At 36.5% G+C, this 21,887-nt stretch overlaps 1 protein-coding gene across 4 annotated transcripts in view; it reads right to left on the reverse strand.

The window, feature by feature from the left end:
- Nucleotides 1-21,887, reverse strand: part of MAST4 (microtubule associated serine/threonine kinase family member 4) — a 414,690-nt gene that overhangs the window by 55,198 nt on the left and 337,605 nt on the right. For all 4 annotated transcript variants that reach the window (XM_067569128.1, XM_067569127.1, XM_067569130.1 and 1 more), the window contains 6 exons: nucleotides 21,269-21,338; nucleotides 17,649-17,727; nucleotides 12,896-13,053; nucleotides 9,110-9,185; nucleotides 7,370-7,579; nucleotides 3,374-3,475 (listed from right to left, as the gene is read on the reverse strand). In XM_067569128.1, the coding sequence (XP_067425229.1) occupies nucleotides 3,374-3,475; nucleotides 7,370-7,579; nucleotides 9,110-9,185; nucleotides 12,896-13,053; nucleotides 17,649-17,727; nucleotides 21,269-21,338 (695 nt within the window). The remainder of the gene's footprint in view (nucleotides 1-3,373; nucleotides 3,476-7,369; nucleotides 7,580-9,109; nucleotides 9,186-12,895; nucleotides 13,054-17,648; nucleotides 17,728-21,268; nucleotides 21,339-21,887) is intronic.

Below are 21,887 nucleotides of genomic sequence, written 5' to 3' on the forward strand. Positions count from 1 at the left end.
CTATTGCCTTGCCCGTTGGTAGTTGCAATATGCCAAGCAATTTTTCAATTTTACAAGTGAAAAAAAACCATGGCACATTACAACCAGTTACCATAAACATGGTTGGGAATGCTGCTAGCGCAAGCACCCAGGTCTCGCACTGTGTGACAGGCTCTCAACGTGCCAAAATGGGATGGATAGACCAGAGGATCGCCAGAAGGGAAGACTGGGGTGGGAAGGCAGGAGCTCCTGGGAAGGGATGGTAGGGTGACTCCCTTGAAATTTCTAGGAGGGTGTGGGTCATGGGTGTAGGGGCTCATAGGGGAAAAGGCAGGGGTCTCTTGCATCTATGTGACCTTGGGAGACTCTGTCTCCCATGGGTGTTGAAGGAGGCTCCTGGGAGGGGATGGGTGTAAAGGTCTCATGGGAAGATAGTAGGCAAAAAGGACTTGAACTGCCTCTAGACCCCATTTGCACCGCTGCCTGCAAGAGGGAGGAAGGGATGGAGGCACCTGAGCAGGAAAGAGAAGGCACAGACTGGTGGGTGGTGTACTGTTTAGAGCAAATCTATGCCCTCCCCACCGTTTAAATGGCACTACATGGCTCAGTTAATACAGAACACTTTAATAAGTCTTATAAAGGGCAGGAAATTATTTTTTTCAGAATTTTTCATTGTGCTACCAGTTGAATAGTCTATGATCATCATTATATACAGTGATTACACCTTACACTTGGAAGATGTCCTATCCTCTCATGCCTATATGGGCATGCTATAAAATAACCCACTGTTCATATAAACACCTACAAATGTAAATACATCCCAGAAACCTAATTTTTCTTCTAACTGAAATTTTACGGTATTTCTAATGAATCAATTTGTATTATATTTTAAGAAAATTAAATTAAAACCAATCATCAGCTCTACTCTAAACCACAAAGGCAAGAATATTACTGAAAATTTGGTACCTTGCAAGGGAGTTCACATTTGAAAATGAAAACTGTCTTACAAAATCTACTACCTTATTACTAAAACAGCGAGAGTTCTGTGCCACCTTAAAGACTAACAAATTTATTTGGGCATAAGCTTTCATGGGCAGAAACCCACTTCATCGGATGAGGGTTTCTTCGTGGGTTTCTGCCCACAAAAGCCTATGCCCAAAAAAATGTTAGTCTTTAAGGTGCCACAGAACTCTCGCTGTATTGCTAAAAACAGACTAACACGGCTACTCCTCTTGAACTTATCTTATTACTATATATCGCATAATTAAAAGGCTGTTAGATGCCTTAGAGAAACAGGAGAACACCTAAGCCTCTTTTCTTAGCCCCTTAGATTTAAGCTCTTTATCTTACAATCTAAATAGACAATACACAAGAGGAAGTGTAGGAATAAATAAGGAAAGTTATCAGGTACAGCTTTCTTGTTATTTTCTTTTTTTGTTAAAATATAAAGTTGTCCTAAACTCATGACCTCCCAAACTGCAATTTCTCCTATGTTAACTCATGCCAGATGTGACCTATTTCACATATCCCTTACATTCTTCATCAGTCTCTCTGTCCACTGTTAACCAGGCTCAGAGCAACTGTGTTAGAAGTAGGGCTGGTCAGAAAAATTCTGACAAAACATTTTCCCCATAATTCAGTTCTGCTGAATCAGGATCTTAACATTCCACATGAATGCATCCAAACTTGAAGGAGTGAGGAAACAGGGCTGAGAAGGAGTCAGGGTGTGGAGAACTGGGACTATCTAGGCAAAGAGATTCAGACAATGAAACAGGAAGGGGGAACACTGGGGCAAGGAGCAAGAGAGGAGATGTAAGGAGGGGGAGACGGAGAATAGATGAGGAGCATGGGAGCTAGTAAGGATGGGAAACATGTGCAGGTGAGAGAGAGATCAGATGAGGAGCCATGAGTGCAAGGGAGACTGGGACTGGCTAGATGAGGAGAATGGGACTGGGATGAGAAAACGGGGGAGGTGTGAAGAATGGAACTATGGCAAGGAACCAGTGATGGAGAAGAGACAGGACTGGGAAAAAGGCAGGCTGGAAGGGATAGGGCAGAAAGGGTCATATCTGGGGACAATGGGCAAGAGAATCTATACCCACTAGAGCGTACTCTTCTCCAGCACCCAAGATTCCTGAGTCTCACCGTTCCTCTGCTGTCAGCAAATATCTGAAACCCAGACAAAGTCCATTTCATCCCCCTCTAGTACAGGTCCACATACAAGATGATAAGCTACTACAGCCATCAGTTTTCCAGTACCTCAAGTGGAACAGGTCTGTGCAGTGGATTTAAAGGTTCCAACCCTGCTGATGAACCACGTGGTTGTCAATATGCCACAACATGATTACATTCGTGGGGATGGAGGGGTTCAGTTTGCTTTTATAAAAAGCTAAGAAACCACATACACAGGACTATGCTGAAAGAACATTATTAGGTTTGCTAAGTCAAGCAATCAAAAGTCAAGAAATGCCAGAATTAAGATTGCCTATGCCCCCCTCCTTCTGCATATGTATTATGATATAGCCTTTCATTACAGATCATATAGTATTTTGTTCAGAGGATCCCTGCCTCATTCATTAAGGGACTTGCTCTGCAGATGACTCAGGGTTCTCTGTACAATCCCAGCTTCATTTGTTGCAGAAATTGGAAGATGTGTAGAGAATGAGGCATGGGACTGCAAGAAGAGAAAGGAGGAGCTCATGCTAAAGACAGCTGAATTGGATTCTTTCCCTGTCTCTGCCACAGAGTTCCTATGTGACGCTGGACAATCACTGAAACCAAAAATTTCACAAGTTGCCACTAACTGGGTGTTTCTCATTTTCTGGGTGCCTGACTTTAGACCATAGGATCTGATCTGCAGAAGTGCTGACAATTCACTGCTGCAACTGAAGCCAATGGGAACTATACTTTGAACATATAAAGTGCTTTATAATGCAAAGTACTCTGAAAAAGTAGGTCCTGGCAGTCTCAAATTGGGCATCTAAAATTAATGAATAATTTTACTTTAATCTCTCTGTGCCTCGGTTCTTCATCTATATAATAATACATACACACAAGGAGGATAAATTAAGGTCACCTGGTATTTCCTATCTTTGGAGTGTCTGACTTCATCTTTGATAAAGTTCTTCTAATGTAGTTTGTGCATGCAATATGAGATATAGTGCATTCAAATAAAAAAGAATTCAGAATGACAGGCACTAATGAAAGTTATCAGCATCCTAATGGACAGGAGTTCTCATACGAAAAACAACTTTGGAAAGTGCCAAAGAATATGCAACACACTTTTACATGTTAAGTAATATACGTCTATAGCTGGCCTTTAATATCAGCCCAAACAGTCAAGCTTTCCACCAGTAACAAATTAGAGTCCTGCTCACAATAACCATCAGCTTACCAGGCATTCTAATAAGCGAGCAGGACGAGCAATGACAATGAGGATCTTTCGGACTAGTTGCTTAATAAATGCCAGTTCTCCACTTTCTGATCGCTCTTGAGCCTAAGAGAGTCAAAGGAAAAGAATGATTAAAACCCCTTATATTAAACATGACAGTCAAGAAAGCATGTTAAAATGATGACAACAAATACAGTCAGTGGTATTAAATATAGTTTGTAACTACAGTCTTTAGCCTCCATTTGAGATCCTTGCAGCATAGATCAGATAGCCAAAATTTCTACAACATGGAACAGCATACCTTCAATTCATATGGCACATTTATATGGAACGAATTGTGAATGAAAACCTAAAAAGTATTTATTACATTTGTAATCACATAGTACACTGTAGTAAAAAATGTCATCATTTCTACATGAAATCAGGATTTTTCGGGTGAAACTTCTTGCTTGTCTGAAATCAAATAAGACTAATACTTTGTGACACGATTGGCCAACCCAGTAGATTCTAAGTTGAGACGTTTTCTAGTTACATAATGGCCAAAGCCTAATTTGAGTACATTTTACAGTGATCAAATCAACTTCAGCCCCTCCTCAAATACCATTGTTATTAAAAATGGCATTATATATGAGACTTTTATAACATGGTTTAAGCTTTTGAAACAGCCAATGCATTATGTTTAAAAAACCATTAATGAGGATTCACAGTAATTCATTTTCAGAATGCCTGCTGTACTAGCAAAGATTCTCCTTTCATTTGAGTAAGACTGAGGGTATGTTTATACTGCCACAGCAGTAGGCATCGATGCAGCAGCAGCAATTGAGTTGGTCTCTGTAGACCCGGTCAGTTGATCGTAGAGTCCTCACTGGTCTACTCAATTACTCCACTTCTCCGAAAGGCAGCGTCGATGGAAGGATGCCTCCCATTGATGCAGCGCCATGAAGACGCTGCAGTACACCTCAAGGTAAGTACATTGATGGGAGATACGCTAGCTAAGTTATGTAGCTTGCGTATCTCACGTTGACCGATGTCGCCAGTGTAGACCAGCCCTTGGCATCTTTACGATAACCTCAAGGCAAAATTAGTGCAAACCTATGATTCTAACATGATAGTATCAAAATAAAGGTGATTGCCTTTTCATATGGATAGGATATTCTTTGTTTTTACCAACATGTACTGTTATAGCTACTGTTTTACCTTGGAGGTGGCGGCATTTCACCCTGAGGTGATATGTCTATTTCTATAGTTGCCTCTCTATCATTTTTTTTTTTTTTAATATATTTTAGGATCCTTTGGAATAAAAGATACGACAACATATACTAATAAACATAAGCAACGTCCATGTGGTATGAAAACTGATTTCCTACGATTAGATGATGGCTGTGCAATTCTAAAATGACAGCACTGGGATGTACAAATATAATGAAACTATGCTAATCCATGCATATAGAAACCAAGTACAAGCATGTGCAGTAAAGGAAGCAAATGGGAAATTGAGTTCTGCAAAGAAGAAGAAGATGAAAGGGGAATAATTATGTGAAAGAATCTGTAACAAAAGAAAATATGTTTCGGGAGAGCTTAAAAGAAAATTTTCACAAGGGTCTGAACTGCATTTCACATTTCTTTCAAACTTCCTTGTCTAGCAACAAAGAATAGACTTTATGATACCTAATGAATGCAAAAGAAGCCATATGTCCTTTCTTCTGGCTGAAAGATATTGATGGTCCTTTGCTCCTATATCAAAAAGGAATTTCTTTGCTTCGAATAATAGAAGCTGCAGAATAAATTCCAAATCTCATCTACTGTTTATTCTGGTTTTATATCATATATTCATGCATACAAAGAAAATTCAGACAAACTAGAACCTTAAAATTTTTATATAAATGTAGTTTTATGTATCTGCAGTTGCAAAATCCATGAAAATACTAAGATAAATAGCAATCCCATGCTTAACACCATAATTAAAAAAAATAAATAATGGAAGAAAATTTGATCTAACTGTGAAGTTTAAAAGAAAACTGAACAAATTTCACTGAAATGCTCCTACCATTAGCTTTGAGAAAACACTAACAAGAAGCAAACATTTGTATTGTGTATACTGTCAGCTACTTCCACAAGGAAAACGTTAATGGACTGAGCATACTTCTTTTTTCATTATTGGCCCAAATAAAAGTAACATTACACAGTTCTGCATCTAGATACCAAGTACAGGGATATAAACAGAAGATTCCACATAAGTGAAAGAAGGGTGAAAGAAGAATGCATTCAGCTCAACCTGACCTTGACCATAGCACTACTAAAATGTCAGTTAAATCAAACTGCTCAAACCTCAGGGGACTCTTTCTCTGGTTATGCAAAGCAACCACAAGATGCCAAGTAGCAGTAGGAGCCATAGTTTTCCACTGAATGTCACAGCTGGGAGCTGACAACAAATGCATAGTAAGACACCCAAAGTACGTTCCCACAGTTCAGTTCTACAACAGGCAAGTTTCCCTGCAATTATTTTATGTTCTTAGTTTTTGATGAATATTGTAAAATTGGCTCTGATAGTAGTTATAATACTTCGAAAAGAAATAGGGTTGAAAAGGTTATAAATGAAGCAACACACTTGTATACATTACTTAGGAAATTATATACAAGCTTATGTTTTTTGAACAATTGACATTATATTGTAAACCACATGGCTTAGAAATCATGGCCAATGTAGGTAATATCAATGCTGTCAATGCATGAAATCAAGTGACCCTTAGCCCTTAAGACATATTTCTTCATACTGTAACAATATCAATATCATTCCACTGTAGTGCAAAGTCAAATAGATATCTGTAACCAATTATTTAGCAATTTACCTGCACTTTGGCAACATAAAAGCATACAATAAGGTTTAAGAAGTATTCTATTCAAATGTACATTTGTTTCTAAATAATTAAGTCTTCATGAATCTGCCCTATTTGCCTTAAATGATAACAACAGGAGAACAATAATCCAGAAATAGTGCACTGTTGTCCAATTTTTGCACTGTTTTTTTTTTTTTTTGGGGGGGGGGGGGGAGTGGGGAGATAAGTGGAGTCCAAAAGGAAATTTGGTACCATCGGAAAGTAGTGTAAGAGAAGTGGGTTTTTTTTTTTTGGTTTTTTTTAATATAACCTAACCAGGTTTTGCCTCAAAATCAGAATAGCTTGGAAACAAGCAAACTCTTAACATACAGCCTGACATTTTTGCATATTTAAAATCAAAGTAAAACAAAACAATGAATTCTTAACAAAATTTCACATGGTATATGTCATTGTATAGAATCCACTTACCTACCAGATTAACTCTGGGGCACATGGTACCATCAGTCCATATGCACAACTCCCAGACAATAATATGGTCCTTTCTTTTTAAAAAAGGTACATTTCTACATTTGGTAAGCTTCATGTCACAACACAAGTCCTATTTGCTAACTTGGGCTTCACATTTTCTCTTATTAGGTATTAATGTTTTTGTGCTGAAGTCTTTTTTTTTTTTTTTAATTACCACTAATGGTTGGTTTTAGGGGAGTAAGGAGACATTACAAATTTCTAAATAAATAAATAACCTTCTGCTAATGAAAGGCTAAGGGTTGATGTCTGCTGCCTCAACCCCTGCTAGTAATTAGTAGGTTATATAATCTGAAAGGAGTATTTATCCACAATAGATGGAAGTAGTGGGTCGCATCACTGTGGGGTGCATATGCACACTGACACAGGCAATTTATAACTTGCAGTGTATTACAAAACGTTACTGAGTCTAAAATCTTTATAATCCATTTATCCCCGAGTCAAACACAGTAAGACCCTATGGTTCCTGTACAGGTCATCTCATTGAATAAGCCAACTATGAACTTTTACTACTGCAGCATCTATTTGAGTAGAGCATCCATAATTCTTTCACAACAACAAATGTTAAGCAAACATATTTGAACAATTTTTTTTTTTAACAAAAGATAATTATCTTTGCATGGTGCATGATTCATACCTCCTGTAGCAATTTGTCTAATTTGTGCTGTAACTCAAAGAAGTATCGTGATGTGATAAGGCCCTGATGGGATTTATCCAAGCAATCTCGAGCCAGCTCAATGATCTGATGGTGGGTAAAACTGAGCACTCCATCTGCCAGGGGAAGAACGTTATCAGGAGAATGGTTGGTGATAATGTCCTGAAGCCGTTCTTCCATCTGAGCTGTGGCCTATATACAAAAAAAATTGATAGATTTAATCAGTATTTTCTGAAACATTATTACCACTCCAAAACAACATTTTCCCTGATTAAATACATTTCTGAATAGCTTAAAATTAATTTTTTAACATTATGTATGAAAATGGATGATCATGAAAGTGAGCAACCAATAAACACTAGTCTAAGTCAGAGAGGGTGCAAGCATAGTATGTTTCCCCGACATTATTCTACCAATGCTGATCAGCAACTCCCCTCTTGTTATTCTACTCTGTGCCTCTTTAATGGGGACTGCCAGTCGTGCTGAATTGTGCAGTGGTTTCCTGATATGCACAAAATAGGAGAACACTATGAAATTAACTTTCACTACTGAGCCGAAACAAAATACGAACTCCTGGGGGGGGCTACTTTTAAAAAAAATTAATCTTCATATACTGCAAGCCATAGAAGTTTTCTACCCTTTATATTTGTTGTATCAAGAACACATTACACAGAATAATGGTGAATATTTACAGGGGAATATTCCCTTAGAGAATTAGTGCCATATTTTTAAAGATATTTAGGCCTCTAACTCCCACTGAAATCCATGGTAGTTAGGCACCTAAATATCTTTAAAAATCTGGCCCTTGCTGACTAAACCTTATGCATGCTAACAGCATTAAAGTACATAAATTCAGATGCTGTTTCTGTTGACATGTATAACTATGTCTTTTTTCCTGCTGAACTGTTTAGAGAAATCTGAAGCAATTGTTTTACCAATACCACTCAGCTCTGATCTCACCATCGAGTGGAATGGTGCAGTCCACACCTCAGTTACTGTTTAGTCCCTCTGCAAACTCAGGCAGAAGTCTCTGAAGAAGTAACACTCACTTCATGTTTAGAAGGTTCTCTTTGCAATGGTAACAGATTTCCAACTCACCTTTTTTATTGTTAAGTGAAATCAGACTCTGGAGAACAACAGAGGGGTCTGCTCGTGCCCCCCAGCAACTCAATCACACCTTGGGTCACAGTTGTGTTTCCCATCTTTGAGAGGAGACAACAGTCTTCCATTGCTTAGCATTCAATAGCCAAGCACTTCCCACAGTACACTGAGTTTCACAATAAAAAAAATCAATATGTAATGAACGTTTGGGAAACAGGAGAAATACCAGCAAGGGATTTGAAATATATGTTTCTGGATGCTACATAAGATTCTGAGTGAAGGACATTTCTTTTTGTTTGGACACTTCCACTAATTGAATACATAGTTACTGCAACTGTACAACTGCAACCTACTGTGTGATACCTTTCCAGACAATCGTCAGCGTATATTACCAGCATGATTCATTTCAAAATCGGTTCAGCAGCTTTGCTAAATGAATGTCCAGTTCTCAGCAGGCATTTTTTTTTATTGTGATTTAATCTTTCTAATAAGAATTTGGTGATGCTTTATGAAAGCCATTACTAGCTTAGATCATTAGTTCTCATAACAAAAACATCACTTATTTAAAACCTATGCTGCCTATTAGTTTAGATACTGGGTATCTTAAATATCATTCATTACCTTTGGGAACCTTTCTTTGTAGACATGGTTCATCATAATTATTTCATGGTCACAGCAGGCAGGAGAACGTCCAGGGCTGCAAGTAAAGCAAATCATCCCTTTAAACTTGTCTCATCATGAATTGAAAGAAGTTTTCATATTTCTATACAATCTTCTTGCATCAAAAGACCACGTAACCTTCATTAGACTGGTATGTTTGCTAACCAACTATAAAATCACAGTCCCTTTCTACCACATACTGGCAGGGCCTAAAGCTGCCTTGAAGAAATGTTGGGCCTGTTACTGCCAACAACTCAACTTCTTTACTACGTTTGTGATGCTACTTCTTCCTGAGATGGCGCATAGAAGCATATTTTTAATCTTAAATAACTAAAGCAAAATATCTACTCATTCATAGATTCCAAGGCCAGAAGATCTAGTCTGACCTCCTATATGACACAGGACATAGAACTTCCCCAAAGTAATTCCTAGAGCATAGTTTTCAGAAAAATATTTGATCTTGATTTAAAAATTGCCAGTGATGGAGAATCCACCACAACCATTGGTAAATTGTTCCAAGGGTTAATTATCCTCATTATTAAAAATGTATGTCTTATTTCCCATCTGAATGTATCTAGCTTTAACTTCCAACCATTGGATTGTGTTATACCTTTCTCTGCTAGATTGAAGAAGCCATCATTACATATTTTTCCCCTATGTCGGTACTTATACACTGTAATTGAGTCACCCTTAATCTTCTCTTTGTTAAACTGAACAGACTGAGCTCCTTGAGTCTATCACTATAAGACATATCTTCTAAACCTTTAATCATTCTCCTGGTTCTTCTCCGAACCCTCTCCAATTTATCAACATTTCTCTTGAATTGAGGGCATCAAAACTGGATGCAGGATTCCAGCAGCAGTTGAACCAATGCCACACAGAATTAAAATAACCTCTTCACACCTACTTGAGATTCCCAGGTTTATGCATCCTAGGATCGCATTAAGCCCTTTTGGTCACAGTGTTGCACTAGAAACTTATGTTCAGCTGATTATCCATCAGGACTTCCAAATATTTTTCAGAGTCACTACCTCCCAGGATAGAGTCCCCCATTCTGTAAGTATGGCCTATGTTTTTTGTTCCCAGATGTATATGTTTACATTGAACTGTAGTAAAAAGCATATTGTTTGCTTATGCCCAGTTTATCAACCAATCCAGATTGTTTTGTATCAGTGACCTACCCTCTTCATTATTTATCACTCCCTTTATTTTCTATGTCATCTACACATATATTAGTGATGATTTTGTTTTGTTTTCTTCTAAATCATTGATAAAAATGTTAAAAAGCATTGAGCCAAAAACTGATCCCTGCAGGATCCCACTAGAAATACACCCACTCAATGACAATTCCCCATTTGCAATTACATTTTGAGACCTGTCAATTAAGACAGATTTTAATCTATTTAATGTGTACCATGTTAATTTTATATTGTTCTAGGTGTTTAATCAAAATGTTCTACAATTCCAACTCATACACCTTACAGAAGTCGAAGTGTATTACATCAACACAATTACCTTTATCAACCAAATTTATAATCTCACAAAAAAGAGACAGAATCATAGAAGATTAGGGTTGGAAGGGTCTTCAGGAGGTCATCTAGTCCAACACCTGGCTCAAAACAGGACCAACCGCAACTAAACCATCCCAGCCAGGGCTTTGTCAAGCTGCACCTTAAAAACTTCTAAGGATGGAGATTCCATCACCTCCCTAGGTAACCCATTCCAGTGCTTCACCATCTTCCTAGTGAAAAAGCTTTTCCTAATATCCAACCTAGACCTCCCTCACTGCAACTTGAGACCATTGCTCCTCGTTCTGTCATCTGCCACTACTGAGAACAGCCTAGTTCCATCCTCCCTGGAACCCCCTTTCAGGTAGTTAAAGACTGCTATCAAATATGTTAAACAGGACCTATTTTCTATAAATCCATGTTGATTGGAATTAATTATATTAACCTATTTAATTCTTTATTAATCAAGTCCCATATCAGCCACTCATTAAGCAAATAGCCTCAACTGAATGAACTGGGTGTTTGTGGCTACTTTAGGCCATTTAATGGCTAGCTGGGGATGGAATAAAATAGCAATGCAGCAGTCTGATACCGCGATTCCTGAACTGCAAACAGAAGAAAAGCCAAAGAAATCAAAAATCAGAAAAAAAGCAATAAAATAAACTCAACAGATCTATTTCCAACTTGAAATTCATATACATGTGTAGCCAATACATATGTACAATGCCATACATGAGCATTGCACTACCTATGCTAGTAGCATATTATATCCTTAAAGGATCAGGAGCTTTACAGGAAAATAGCCTGAGGTGACCGACACTTGGTACCTCATCTAATCTGGGAGAACTGCTTCAGACCTCCCACATCACTGCCTCCACATCAATTATCAATCCTCCTCAAAGAAATTACTTACTTGGCAAGGATGTGACCTGGCTACACAGCCACTTCAGGTCTCACATAAAGAGGTACAGAAAAAGAGAAAGGAGTTCTCTAGCACACTAAGTTTTTAAAAAAATATAGTATTTATGGTATTTTTAGATTTTATAACATAATAAAAAGGTCTTTTGGTTTGTTCAAAAGGACAAAAAATTAGGACTGAAATTTGTTTTAACATATCAAGGTATTAGGAGCTTCAATCATTCTGAACATGATCATGCAAACTATACATAAATAAAACAACAACATATTAAGTACTTAATTTCAATACACCACTCAACTATCACAGTAATGTCTCTGAAAGCAGATTGTCTGGTGTGAATATGCATGTTTTATAAACTAAACCAGGATTTTTTTATTTTTCTAAACTGGAAAATAAAGTGGTAAGGAGAGAAGACTATACTGGTAGGTGAGGAATGTTTTTCATTTCTAACCTTCTGAAGAACAAAAAAAAAAAAAAATCCCATCTTAATTTCTCAGTAACTGCTCTATTTATTCCACAGGCCTACAGATTATGTAGGTAGCAATCTAATTTAGTCATGGCAACCTACACAGAATTTTAAATAAAGAATCATCATGAAAAAACTGACCTAAAATATGTGGCACTGAAGTTATAAATTCTGACAGTTTTGCTACCTGCAACATTGATTTTAATGCTGAAGTGACTAAGTACTATTTTTTAGTCCTCGAAAGATTAGAGAGGTTGTCTTTTTGTATTCTCCAAATAGTATACAATACTTTCATAGATAAGAACTGATCCACTAATAAAGTGTACCTTGCACAGATTTCCAGAGTATGGGAAATAGGAGGAGCTTGGTCTCCTGGGAGCAAGAAATTCAAATATTCCCTAGCTAAGCATAATAAATGGTCTTTTTCCCCCTTCAACTTTCAGATACACTTTTCTATTTCTTTTACACTAAGGATACCTAGAATATAAATAACATTTTCAATTACTTTTGCAAATATAGGCTATGAACACTTACACACAGAAGCAGAATAAAAGCCATAGTTAGATTAGTAATAATTAGCTCATCACAGTTTAAGTGGCCAGAAGTTACTAGTTTAGCTTCCTTAAAACCTAAATTACAAGGTCAAAGAGAGAATTAACCAATGATGACAACCTAAAGTAACAATTTATTAAATGGAGTTTGGTTCAGCCTAAGACATAAACTTGGACTTTTATTACATATCAGGAATTATTAAAATATCACAAATAGGTTAATGCCCCAAATTTATAAAACCATGATTCTCCAGGAGTGTACAGATTCAGATTTAGCCACTATTTCCAGACAGCTGAACTCACCTGAGACTTCTGGATCGAGGGCGCATTGGTGTGGTCCTGCATCTGTTATCACTGGCAATGCTTTCACTGGTACAGAAATGTTTAGACAAAAAATGTAGTTCATCAGGTGTTGGTTGGTATGGTAACTGGTGTAACTTCTCTTGGGAGGAACAGGATGACTACAACGAACAAGGCAGAACATTAGTTAATATCATAGCCAAAAGGCATTTATTTCCAAGATTATATTCATTGCATATATAGAGAACCCCTTAATTTAAGAACTATAGCTACCTTTTCCTATGTTCACCTAGCAATTTTCAGAGCAACATAAGTAAAAGCAAACATTTGACTTCACAAGCTAGATATACAGTAAATATAAAAACAGTTCAGATTAAAATGGAAAATGCAGCCACAGACATGGTGACTGCACTTAAAGTTTCTTCTATTTTGAAATATTCTCCTGACTTGAAAGCAATTCTCTATACTTAATATGAGAAAGAGTGCTGGAAATAATAATATATATCAAAATAGAAGAAACTTTTAAAATGGAGTCTGCTAAATATTCATTATTTCCAGTAGTATAAGATACATATTAATGGTAGTGATAGTCTATGATTTACTGTCACAAAAGAAAACCCATAATTTTATATACTGCAGTAACAAATGTGTTTGGGTACCCTATATTTTTTGGTGCCCATCACTTGTTAAAAAACACACTATTTGGATTCTAGGAAGCCATTAACAATATTTCTAATATTGTTTATCAATTATGACCTGAATTCTCTCTGAATTCATATTTTACATACCATTCTTGACAAATCTGTACATATGAAATGTAAGAACTTCATATAGTAATGAAGACTAAATAAATAAATTCCACAATTATAAAACTAGAGACATCGTGAAACCATCCTCAGTTTAGAAATACAAGATTCAAAACTCTTTCAAGATATGAAAGTTTTCATACTTTCTATGTTTAAGTTACAAGCAAAACGTGTATTGTATAAACAAGTATAAATACAGATGACAGCAATGATACATGTTCACATATTTTACAGTGTTGCATCTAGAGCTGTGAAAAATGTTTGAACTGAATCTTGAAATTGCTCTACTGAGACTGAATTTGATGCTCCTTATGTCTTGCCAGCATAGGGGGAAGAAAACTATAGAGTGTCAAACTCCATGAACACTACTTGGATATGCTCTCTCTAGTCAGCCAGCTGAAATCCTTCTCTACAACAGTCTCTCCATATTCTCAAGACCTGGGATCATTCGTTACTATTTGTCTTCCCACTGCCTCCTTGGCTACGCTAAATTGCCAAGTGCAGGTAGCACTTCATGATGCTAAGCATAGTAAGTAGCTAACCAACTTTCAGGACTTCCTGGCAACTGAATGCTAGAAGGTGAAGATCCCTAATTCCTAGCATGTAGTTGCTAGGAAATTCAAAAAGGTTTACTGTACTTATCTGACCTACATCTCACAGGACACTATCTTCCTATGCATCTTCAAGCAGAACTTCTGCAGGGAAGGGTTAACTCTCTCAGGGCTTGTCTACACTGGAAAATTACATCAAGTTATACCACATTAACGAGCATGATGTAACCCTAGGGTAGACTCTTCTACACTGAAAGCATATGACACACAGTTGGTCAAAGGTGTTTATAGCACTACATAATTTTCCAGTGCCAACTGTCATGCCAGCCTGCATGTATAAAACTAATTTCTACCTCCTTGACAACAGGAAAGCCCTGGGAATTAGAGACTCTACATGGTGCTTCTCTCAAATATGAGATTTTGGAAAGATCAGCTTGCAAATGCAGAAAATCCAGAGATGGAGTCATGGAATAAAGACACAGTAAGAATACGGACAAGGCCACCACCCTCTCCCCTGTACATCACACAAGAGGTTCCAAGGTTCTGGTGAAGATCATTAATTGGGATATGGCATAGGATATTTCCTTAGAGATTTGAATTTAATCCCTTGCAATCCAAACTCTTTGAGCAAAACTCTTCATGAACTGAACCCTGCAGGCTTTCTTTAAGTCGAATAGCTTCAAAACTACTTGAGATTTTGCATGTCATTTTTATATCTATTATGGCAGAGTATACAATGACCTAAATGCTGGTCACAAACAAAAGGGGGCAAATCCTCAGCTGCTGTCAACTGTTATAGAGCCAAGATAGGGCTCCCACTCCAAAGAGCTTCCAACCTAATAAGACAAGCAACTGGGAAATGGTGGGAGCCCTGCTTTCCCTTGATTTATTTTCCATGTGCTCTTCATAGTTATTTTTTAACAAATCGTGTTGACAGTTTCTGATTTATCTGTTAACTGGCTCAGCAAGATCCATCTTCCCAATGACATGGCACACCAAGGGCTTCCTGCCCTTGAAGCCAGTTTTGCAGAAGTCCTCATCTCTTACTTTCCAAACAGTTTTTCAGTTTCACCTTTCCTATAGGAACTGAAATGCATGCCACTATAATATCTACTCTCAAACTTTCTCTAAACTAAGGACTTCTTCATTCTCTTCAGTTTCAGCTTAAGAAGGTTATGAAAAAGTAGTGAGATAACCTGACAAGGTGTATTGCATTCATTTGGATATGAATAGGGTGCACTATAGACTTTCCTCCACCTACCTTTTTCCTCTAGATGATCTTAAAAGATTCAAGTATCATTAAAGTTTGGTACTAAGCTATTATGATACTACATGCCAAAACTGCCCTTGCTTCTCCAGAAGTGTTCTAAGCAGCTAATGAGATTCACAGTAGTCCAGAGATGTATTTATACTATGCTAGAAGTGAAGAGAACAATAGAAACAATGAGCTACTGCATGTGAATTTCTTACCTCATTTCCATGAATTTGTAAAAATATAGAGGAGTATCTAATAGCTGCTATTTCAGAGTCTGACAAAGTATGTGAAACAAATCAGAGCAGCAGCAATTAAAGGTTTCACTCTTTGATTCAAATATTAAATTCACTGTCCCCAGCTTGAGTGAATAACGCAAATGAAGCACAATTTCTGAGGAGATAGGAAAGAGCACCTCTATTTCTTAAAAATCAACAGTTGTCTTCGTTCTTGTGCAAGCTGCATCAATAGTAGGAACAGGTAGAAAAACCAACCAAACAGAAGAATTTATACAGGGATCAATTTTTATACTAGTGGTTTATTCAACAAAATTCACACATATATTAAAATGACAGACTTCTTCCAACCAGTCAGAAACTGTCATGTGTGTATTTAGGGAAGGTATCGGTTTTCATATTTCTAAATAAGATGTGGCCTATTCACGAACTACCAAGAGATAACTCACCATACAATCCATTATATAGTTTTAGATATCTAAGGCAATTAGTGCAGTGCTAGATGTGTTTCCATAAGGAATATGAAAGGTAGTTAAATCTGGTTCATGAATTCTTGTCTGTTTACAACATCATGTAACAGCAAGCAGGAAGGAGGAAACAAGAAACTGAACTAGAATTACAATTTTAAAATTGTGTATAGTCAAGGAAAAAACCTTCACATAACTTGGAAATTAAAATTCTGTTTTGATATAATGTTCCTGGTGTTTTTCTTCATTCCAGTTTTTTAGTGTGTCTGTTTCTTATAATGACAATAGAGTTGTTATAGCAATTACTTACTGGCTAACAAACTCCTTTCTGTCAATATTTTCAAGTGCATTTTCATGAACATCACTTTTCATCTGAATCCAAAGGGAAGTGCTCACATGTGCATTATGGAAAGTGATTAGGGAATTAATCCTAAACGTGACAGGCTACTTGGTAGAAGGAAGACCTACACTCGTGTGTGAGTGTGTGTGAGAGAGAGAGAGAGAGACTCTGTAGGTGTACACAAGAATAAGCCTAACCTTTACAAACACTTTGTGTAAAAAACAGACTAAGAGTTGATTATTAATGTGCAGCTGTCATATGCTATCAGAGCTTAGTAGGGTAATTGAACTATTTCTCAAGGAAAAATGGACTGTGCATAAGGAAAAAGTAAACTTACCTGAATGATTCGAGAAATGAGTTTAAGAACTAGACACCAGATGTCCAGTAATAATTTATATGATTTTACATACAAACTCACTAACTGTGACAAGGTATGGGTATAAAACCATGAGCTGTCAAGGTGGGGCTAGCCAACAGAATTGATTAGTTGCAGACTATAAGACACTGTGATGCACCAGAATGCCCTGTATAGGCTAGTGAAGAACATGTGATATGTAGAAGTGCAGAGCCCCTTAATTCATGCTTCCCTCGCTGTGTATCTTCTGAGTAGTGAAAATGAACCATTTCCACTGCCATTCTGCTTGTATGCAGTGCCCTATGTAGGTAGGATGTGTGTTGAAAAGGAAGGGCAAGAGCAAGATTAGCTAAAATCAGTTTACATTTGTCAGCAGTTTTAAGAGAAGATGGTGGTATAACAAGTACAAAGCTAGCAATGACAACTGTTACATGTAGCATACGTAATGAAGTTAGTGCTATGCAGAGGGCCGTTTAAATAGCCATATCCCATAATAAATATAGGGGTCTCAGTAAAGCAAACATAAACTTATACATTCTTCCACTACTGGGCAATAATAAAGTTATGCATCACAAATGAAATGCCAGTATTGAAAGTGTGCATATCTTGCTTGTCAGCACATCATTTGATGCATAGCTTATCTGGAGTGACAAAAGGCATATGCTATATTTTACTTCTCACAAGGTGGCCTGTTTGAGAAAATATTGTATGTAGTTGAAATCTATCTGTAAAATAAAGGTGGCACTTACAGAAACTGTTGAGCTGGGTGTATTTGTACCATAGCCAGAGGAGGGGAGAGAAGCCAAAGACCAGCGGCGTCCATCAGTCCTGTTGTGAAACTGAGGTTAGTCTAAGAGAACACTGCAGAATCATTACACAGAAATACCTGGGAAACTATTATTTTGTAGAATTGCAATCCAGAAGAATGATACAAACAGGTTATTCAACAGAGAGTAAACTTTCACAGGGGGTCATGACAAACAAACATTACAATGCTGATTTAAAAAAAAAAAAAAAAATAGAATCACTCAGATGAAATAACTCAAAAGTGAATGAGCTGATCTATAATACTGATCTCTCACTAATACACGTTGACAAAATGAATATAGGGAATAATTATAGCTGTCAAGTTGAGCAGATGCAAATTAACGAGAAGCAAATAAAAACACGTGACCAATATACAAAACAGGATCCAATGGAATGTAGTGTAACCAACACAATCAACTTAAAGCAAAACATAATGGGAATAGTTATTTCCATAATGAAAATTAAATCAGTACAAATTACTAGTAGGTTACTATCATTAGGTGGAAAGAACGATTAGATTAGAACTTAAACTCTTAAGAGCTATAAATATATGTGAAAAACTCACATTTTAGCTAAAATTATACATTTGGAGGAGGAAATATTTATAAAATAACAATTCCTAACCTCTGGCTGCTTCATGTGGCCCACATATAGACAATATGGAGCTTACACATTCAAATAGACAAATCACAAAACAAATGTTATGACTGGCGTACAATTGTATCAAGTATGTTAAAATGCAAGCAAAATAACAAAATGTATCAATATGAAAAACCAGGATTTGTTTTTAATAATACAAATTGGATACTTTGGGGAAAAATATTTTAAAAAACAATGAATTTGAGAGTCAGACCCTCACTCAATTCTGGTTTTGTGTAGGAAATGTTAGTTCATAAAGTAGGGCATCAAATCTGAAAATCTAAACATTTTGATGCAGCTTTCCCACTCTCCAAAAAGTTTGTCTGTCTGTCTGTCATTCTGGGCTAATTCCAAGCTGTGGCTTCCTACTCAATGTTTAATCAATCAAACTCCAACTCAAGTCATCTGGATGGATGTTGATGGAGTAAAATGTGAATAAGGAGTTCATGACATAGCCCCACAAAAACTATAAAATAGATGATTATGTGTATGCTCAGGGTCACACAAGTTGGTAGCAGAGTCACTGACAGCGTCAATAAAACCAGGATCAGAACTCAGGAATTCCTGGTGGTCAGTCCCCCATGCTAACTCGTCTCTAGACCATGCTGCCTCATATAAAAAAAGTAAATGGTGTAGGTCTGGGTTAGTGTCACAAGAGCGACTGACGCATGCCCACGCTATCCATTTACCATTGACATTTCTCCATTTTTTACATAATCCTAATTTTATGTATTGTATGAGTTCCACAGGATTAAATATCCAATGAATTGAATGGTATTGTAGAACTACTGTTGCTCCACACTAAAGAAAACACCTCTCAGAACAAAAGGTATGATTTGTGGAGATTTATTCAGTCCGTTTATTCACAATGACAAACACTGAACACTCTGGAAAATTTTTGAACATATATCCGCCTACATGATTTTGTTTTGTAACGTTTTAACCCTCTTTTCTCTCAGGTATTAATGAGAATCTTTCTGATGAATGAACAATTCCAAAAGGAGGTTTGTTCCTTTTAACTCAGATACATAAATTACATTTGCTTAGTATAGAAAAAAAAACAACCTGACAGAGATTTAAACAAGGGTGTGTCCTGTATATTATACATCTATATTATGCAGTTGTGAGGCAGAAATAATTTGTTTCATCAGATTACTTGGGTTGAACATGTTTTCTCCACTAATACACACAGACAAATCAGTTTTTATTACCGTATCAGTTCCTATCACATGCTGCATGGATATAGTGCCTTTCCTTAAGAAAATGACACACAAATACTGCATGGATCAGAACATTTTAGGTTATTTTTTCATGTATACAAGCAAATTTGCTACAAAAATTAAATATTCTGCTCTTGACATTCTGAAGCTATATCCTTTACTTTAATCTTGAGAATGGAGATCTCCTGGAAATTGCTTTCTTTTTTCTATCTCATATCATCTCTTCGCCCCATCCCTACCACCATGAATTTGTGTTAAATAAAAGATACAGTTTGAAAGGAGAAGAGAATGCAAGCTGGAAAGGACTGAATCCAGAATCTGCTATATGGTATTTGTAATATGGGCTGCCATTACTGCTGAAGTATTACAGTATTGTACATCTTTTCTGTTAGGATGTATAAGAGATCCAGGTATCATGAACATTATCATTATACTATAGAAATAAAAGGGACTTTTTCTTGTATTTCAGTGTAATTATATGATTAAACATTTAATGACAGAATTGTTTAAGATAGTTTTTGGCACCATTTAAAAAAGTATCATGGCATCCTCTTCTTTAGTAATGTTCAGTTTCTCTCCTGAGCTATTTTAAGGGATTTATAAATTTATTATAAATATCTCCTCCTTCATGGAAAGATATTTTACTTATGTACTTACTTTACATTACAATATACCAATTCAGCCAGTTATTAAATCATAATCTGATTAAACATAAGTGACATCAGACGCTAGTTATATTCCTCTATAAAAGTCTCAAAAACATAGATTTGTATGAAACACCATTGCAGATGCCAGAAGCTAGAATTGAACCACAAAAAGCATGTACAAGTGAAATTCACTCCCTTGGTTGGAACAGTTTTACGAAGAGCCAAAGCCATTTTCTTACACTTGGTATAAGATTTATCCCTGTCTATACATAGCCTATGTATCTGAAAGTCCTGAAATAAAACAAAGTTGCACCAAGGAATGTTCTCTCACTGATGAATGAGCCTGTTAGTGGGTAAGTGCCGTGATACTTAATGTATCACTTAAAACACAGCCATCTGATGTCATTTATTTTGTAGACACACTTGGGTCAACATATAAACTCTTCCTATCCCGCCAGCCTTAGCATTAATGAACATATTATCTGAGGTAAGTGGAAGTGTTTTTTAAGTAATGTGGAACCACCGTGGCATGTCTCCCGTGACAAGTTATCTACTCAGTTTATGGTTAATTTATTAATAATTCAAAACTGTACCAACATTAATTAATCAATCAATCAATCCTCACAACACACCTGTAAGTCAGGTAATTGTCTCAATTATACAGATGGGGAAACCGCTTACATTTGTGACTGAAACTTGCCTACACTATCCATTTACTATTGCAGTGTCTCCATTTTTACATGATCCAAATCTTACTGATTGCATGAGTCCTACGAGGATCAAATAGCCAATGAAAAGAATTTGACTGAAGTTACATATTGGCAAAATTAAGCAAAATTAAATTTTAAAACTTACTTTAAAAAGGCACAGTTGCATTGTATCAATCACTCAATGTGGTTTTGTGTTGTTTAAAAACTAAAATAGTTAATATAAAGATCAAGTAATTCTGAATTACTGACATTTCTATGTTTTTTGCTAGTCAGTGTCAATCCCTTTGTGTGTAGGAACATTTCCCCCATACAAAACACACGTTATGCATAGCAAATAAACTCCTACCTTCGTGCAAAAGAAAAATGGGCTGAGGCACTGGGAGAGAAATTTCTTGGGCTATCTTGAGGACTGCTTCCTGTCATGGGGCAAAAATAAGAGAAAAAGAAATTTGAAACAAAGCAAATACCTTTCAGATATGTTTAAAACTTACATTTCCAGACAGCCTAGAACCAATCCTCACTATAAAGATTAGTCTATGAGGTTTCTGAGAGAACTGGATTCTCAAAGTAGCATCTTATTTAAAGTTACATTTCAGTTAAAGAAACTAGTAATGAAGACCAAATTTAACTTCAGATAAAGCCAGTTGACTCCATTTACAAAGACACAAATCAATTAGTTCAATTTTACAGAAATATTTTCATTTGAAAGAAATACAACTTGAAGATTGGAAACAGGCTATTTTTCTTTTTAAAAGTCATTAACAATATTTTAAAACGTTAGAAAAACTCAGAAAATGACTGGCATAAAGCTAGTCCTTAAACATATTTTTTCTGCAGTTTTTCTCTTACCAACTGTACTGTGAATTCCTGTCGCTCTCTAAAAGCCAATAGCTACACAAAACAAATGGGATGGAAAATGTTCCCCTGGTCTGCTTAGGCCAAGGCTTGCTCAGAGAGGTGATCTC

The sequence above is a fragment of the Emydura macquarii genome, unplaced genomic scaffold (genome assembly GCF_026122565.2).
Source record: "Emydura macquarii macquarii isolate MOO-44397 ecotype Brisbane River unplaced genomic scaffold, CSIRO-AGI_Emac_v2 contig_2897, whole genome shotgun sequence".
In the NCBI taxonomy this organism is placed as follows: Eukaryota; Metazoa; Chordata; order Testudines; family Chelidae; genus Emydura; species Emydura macquarii.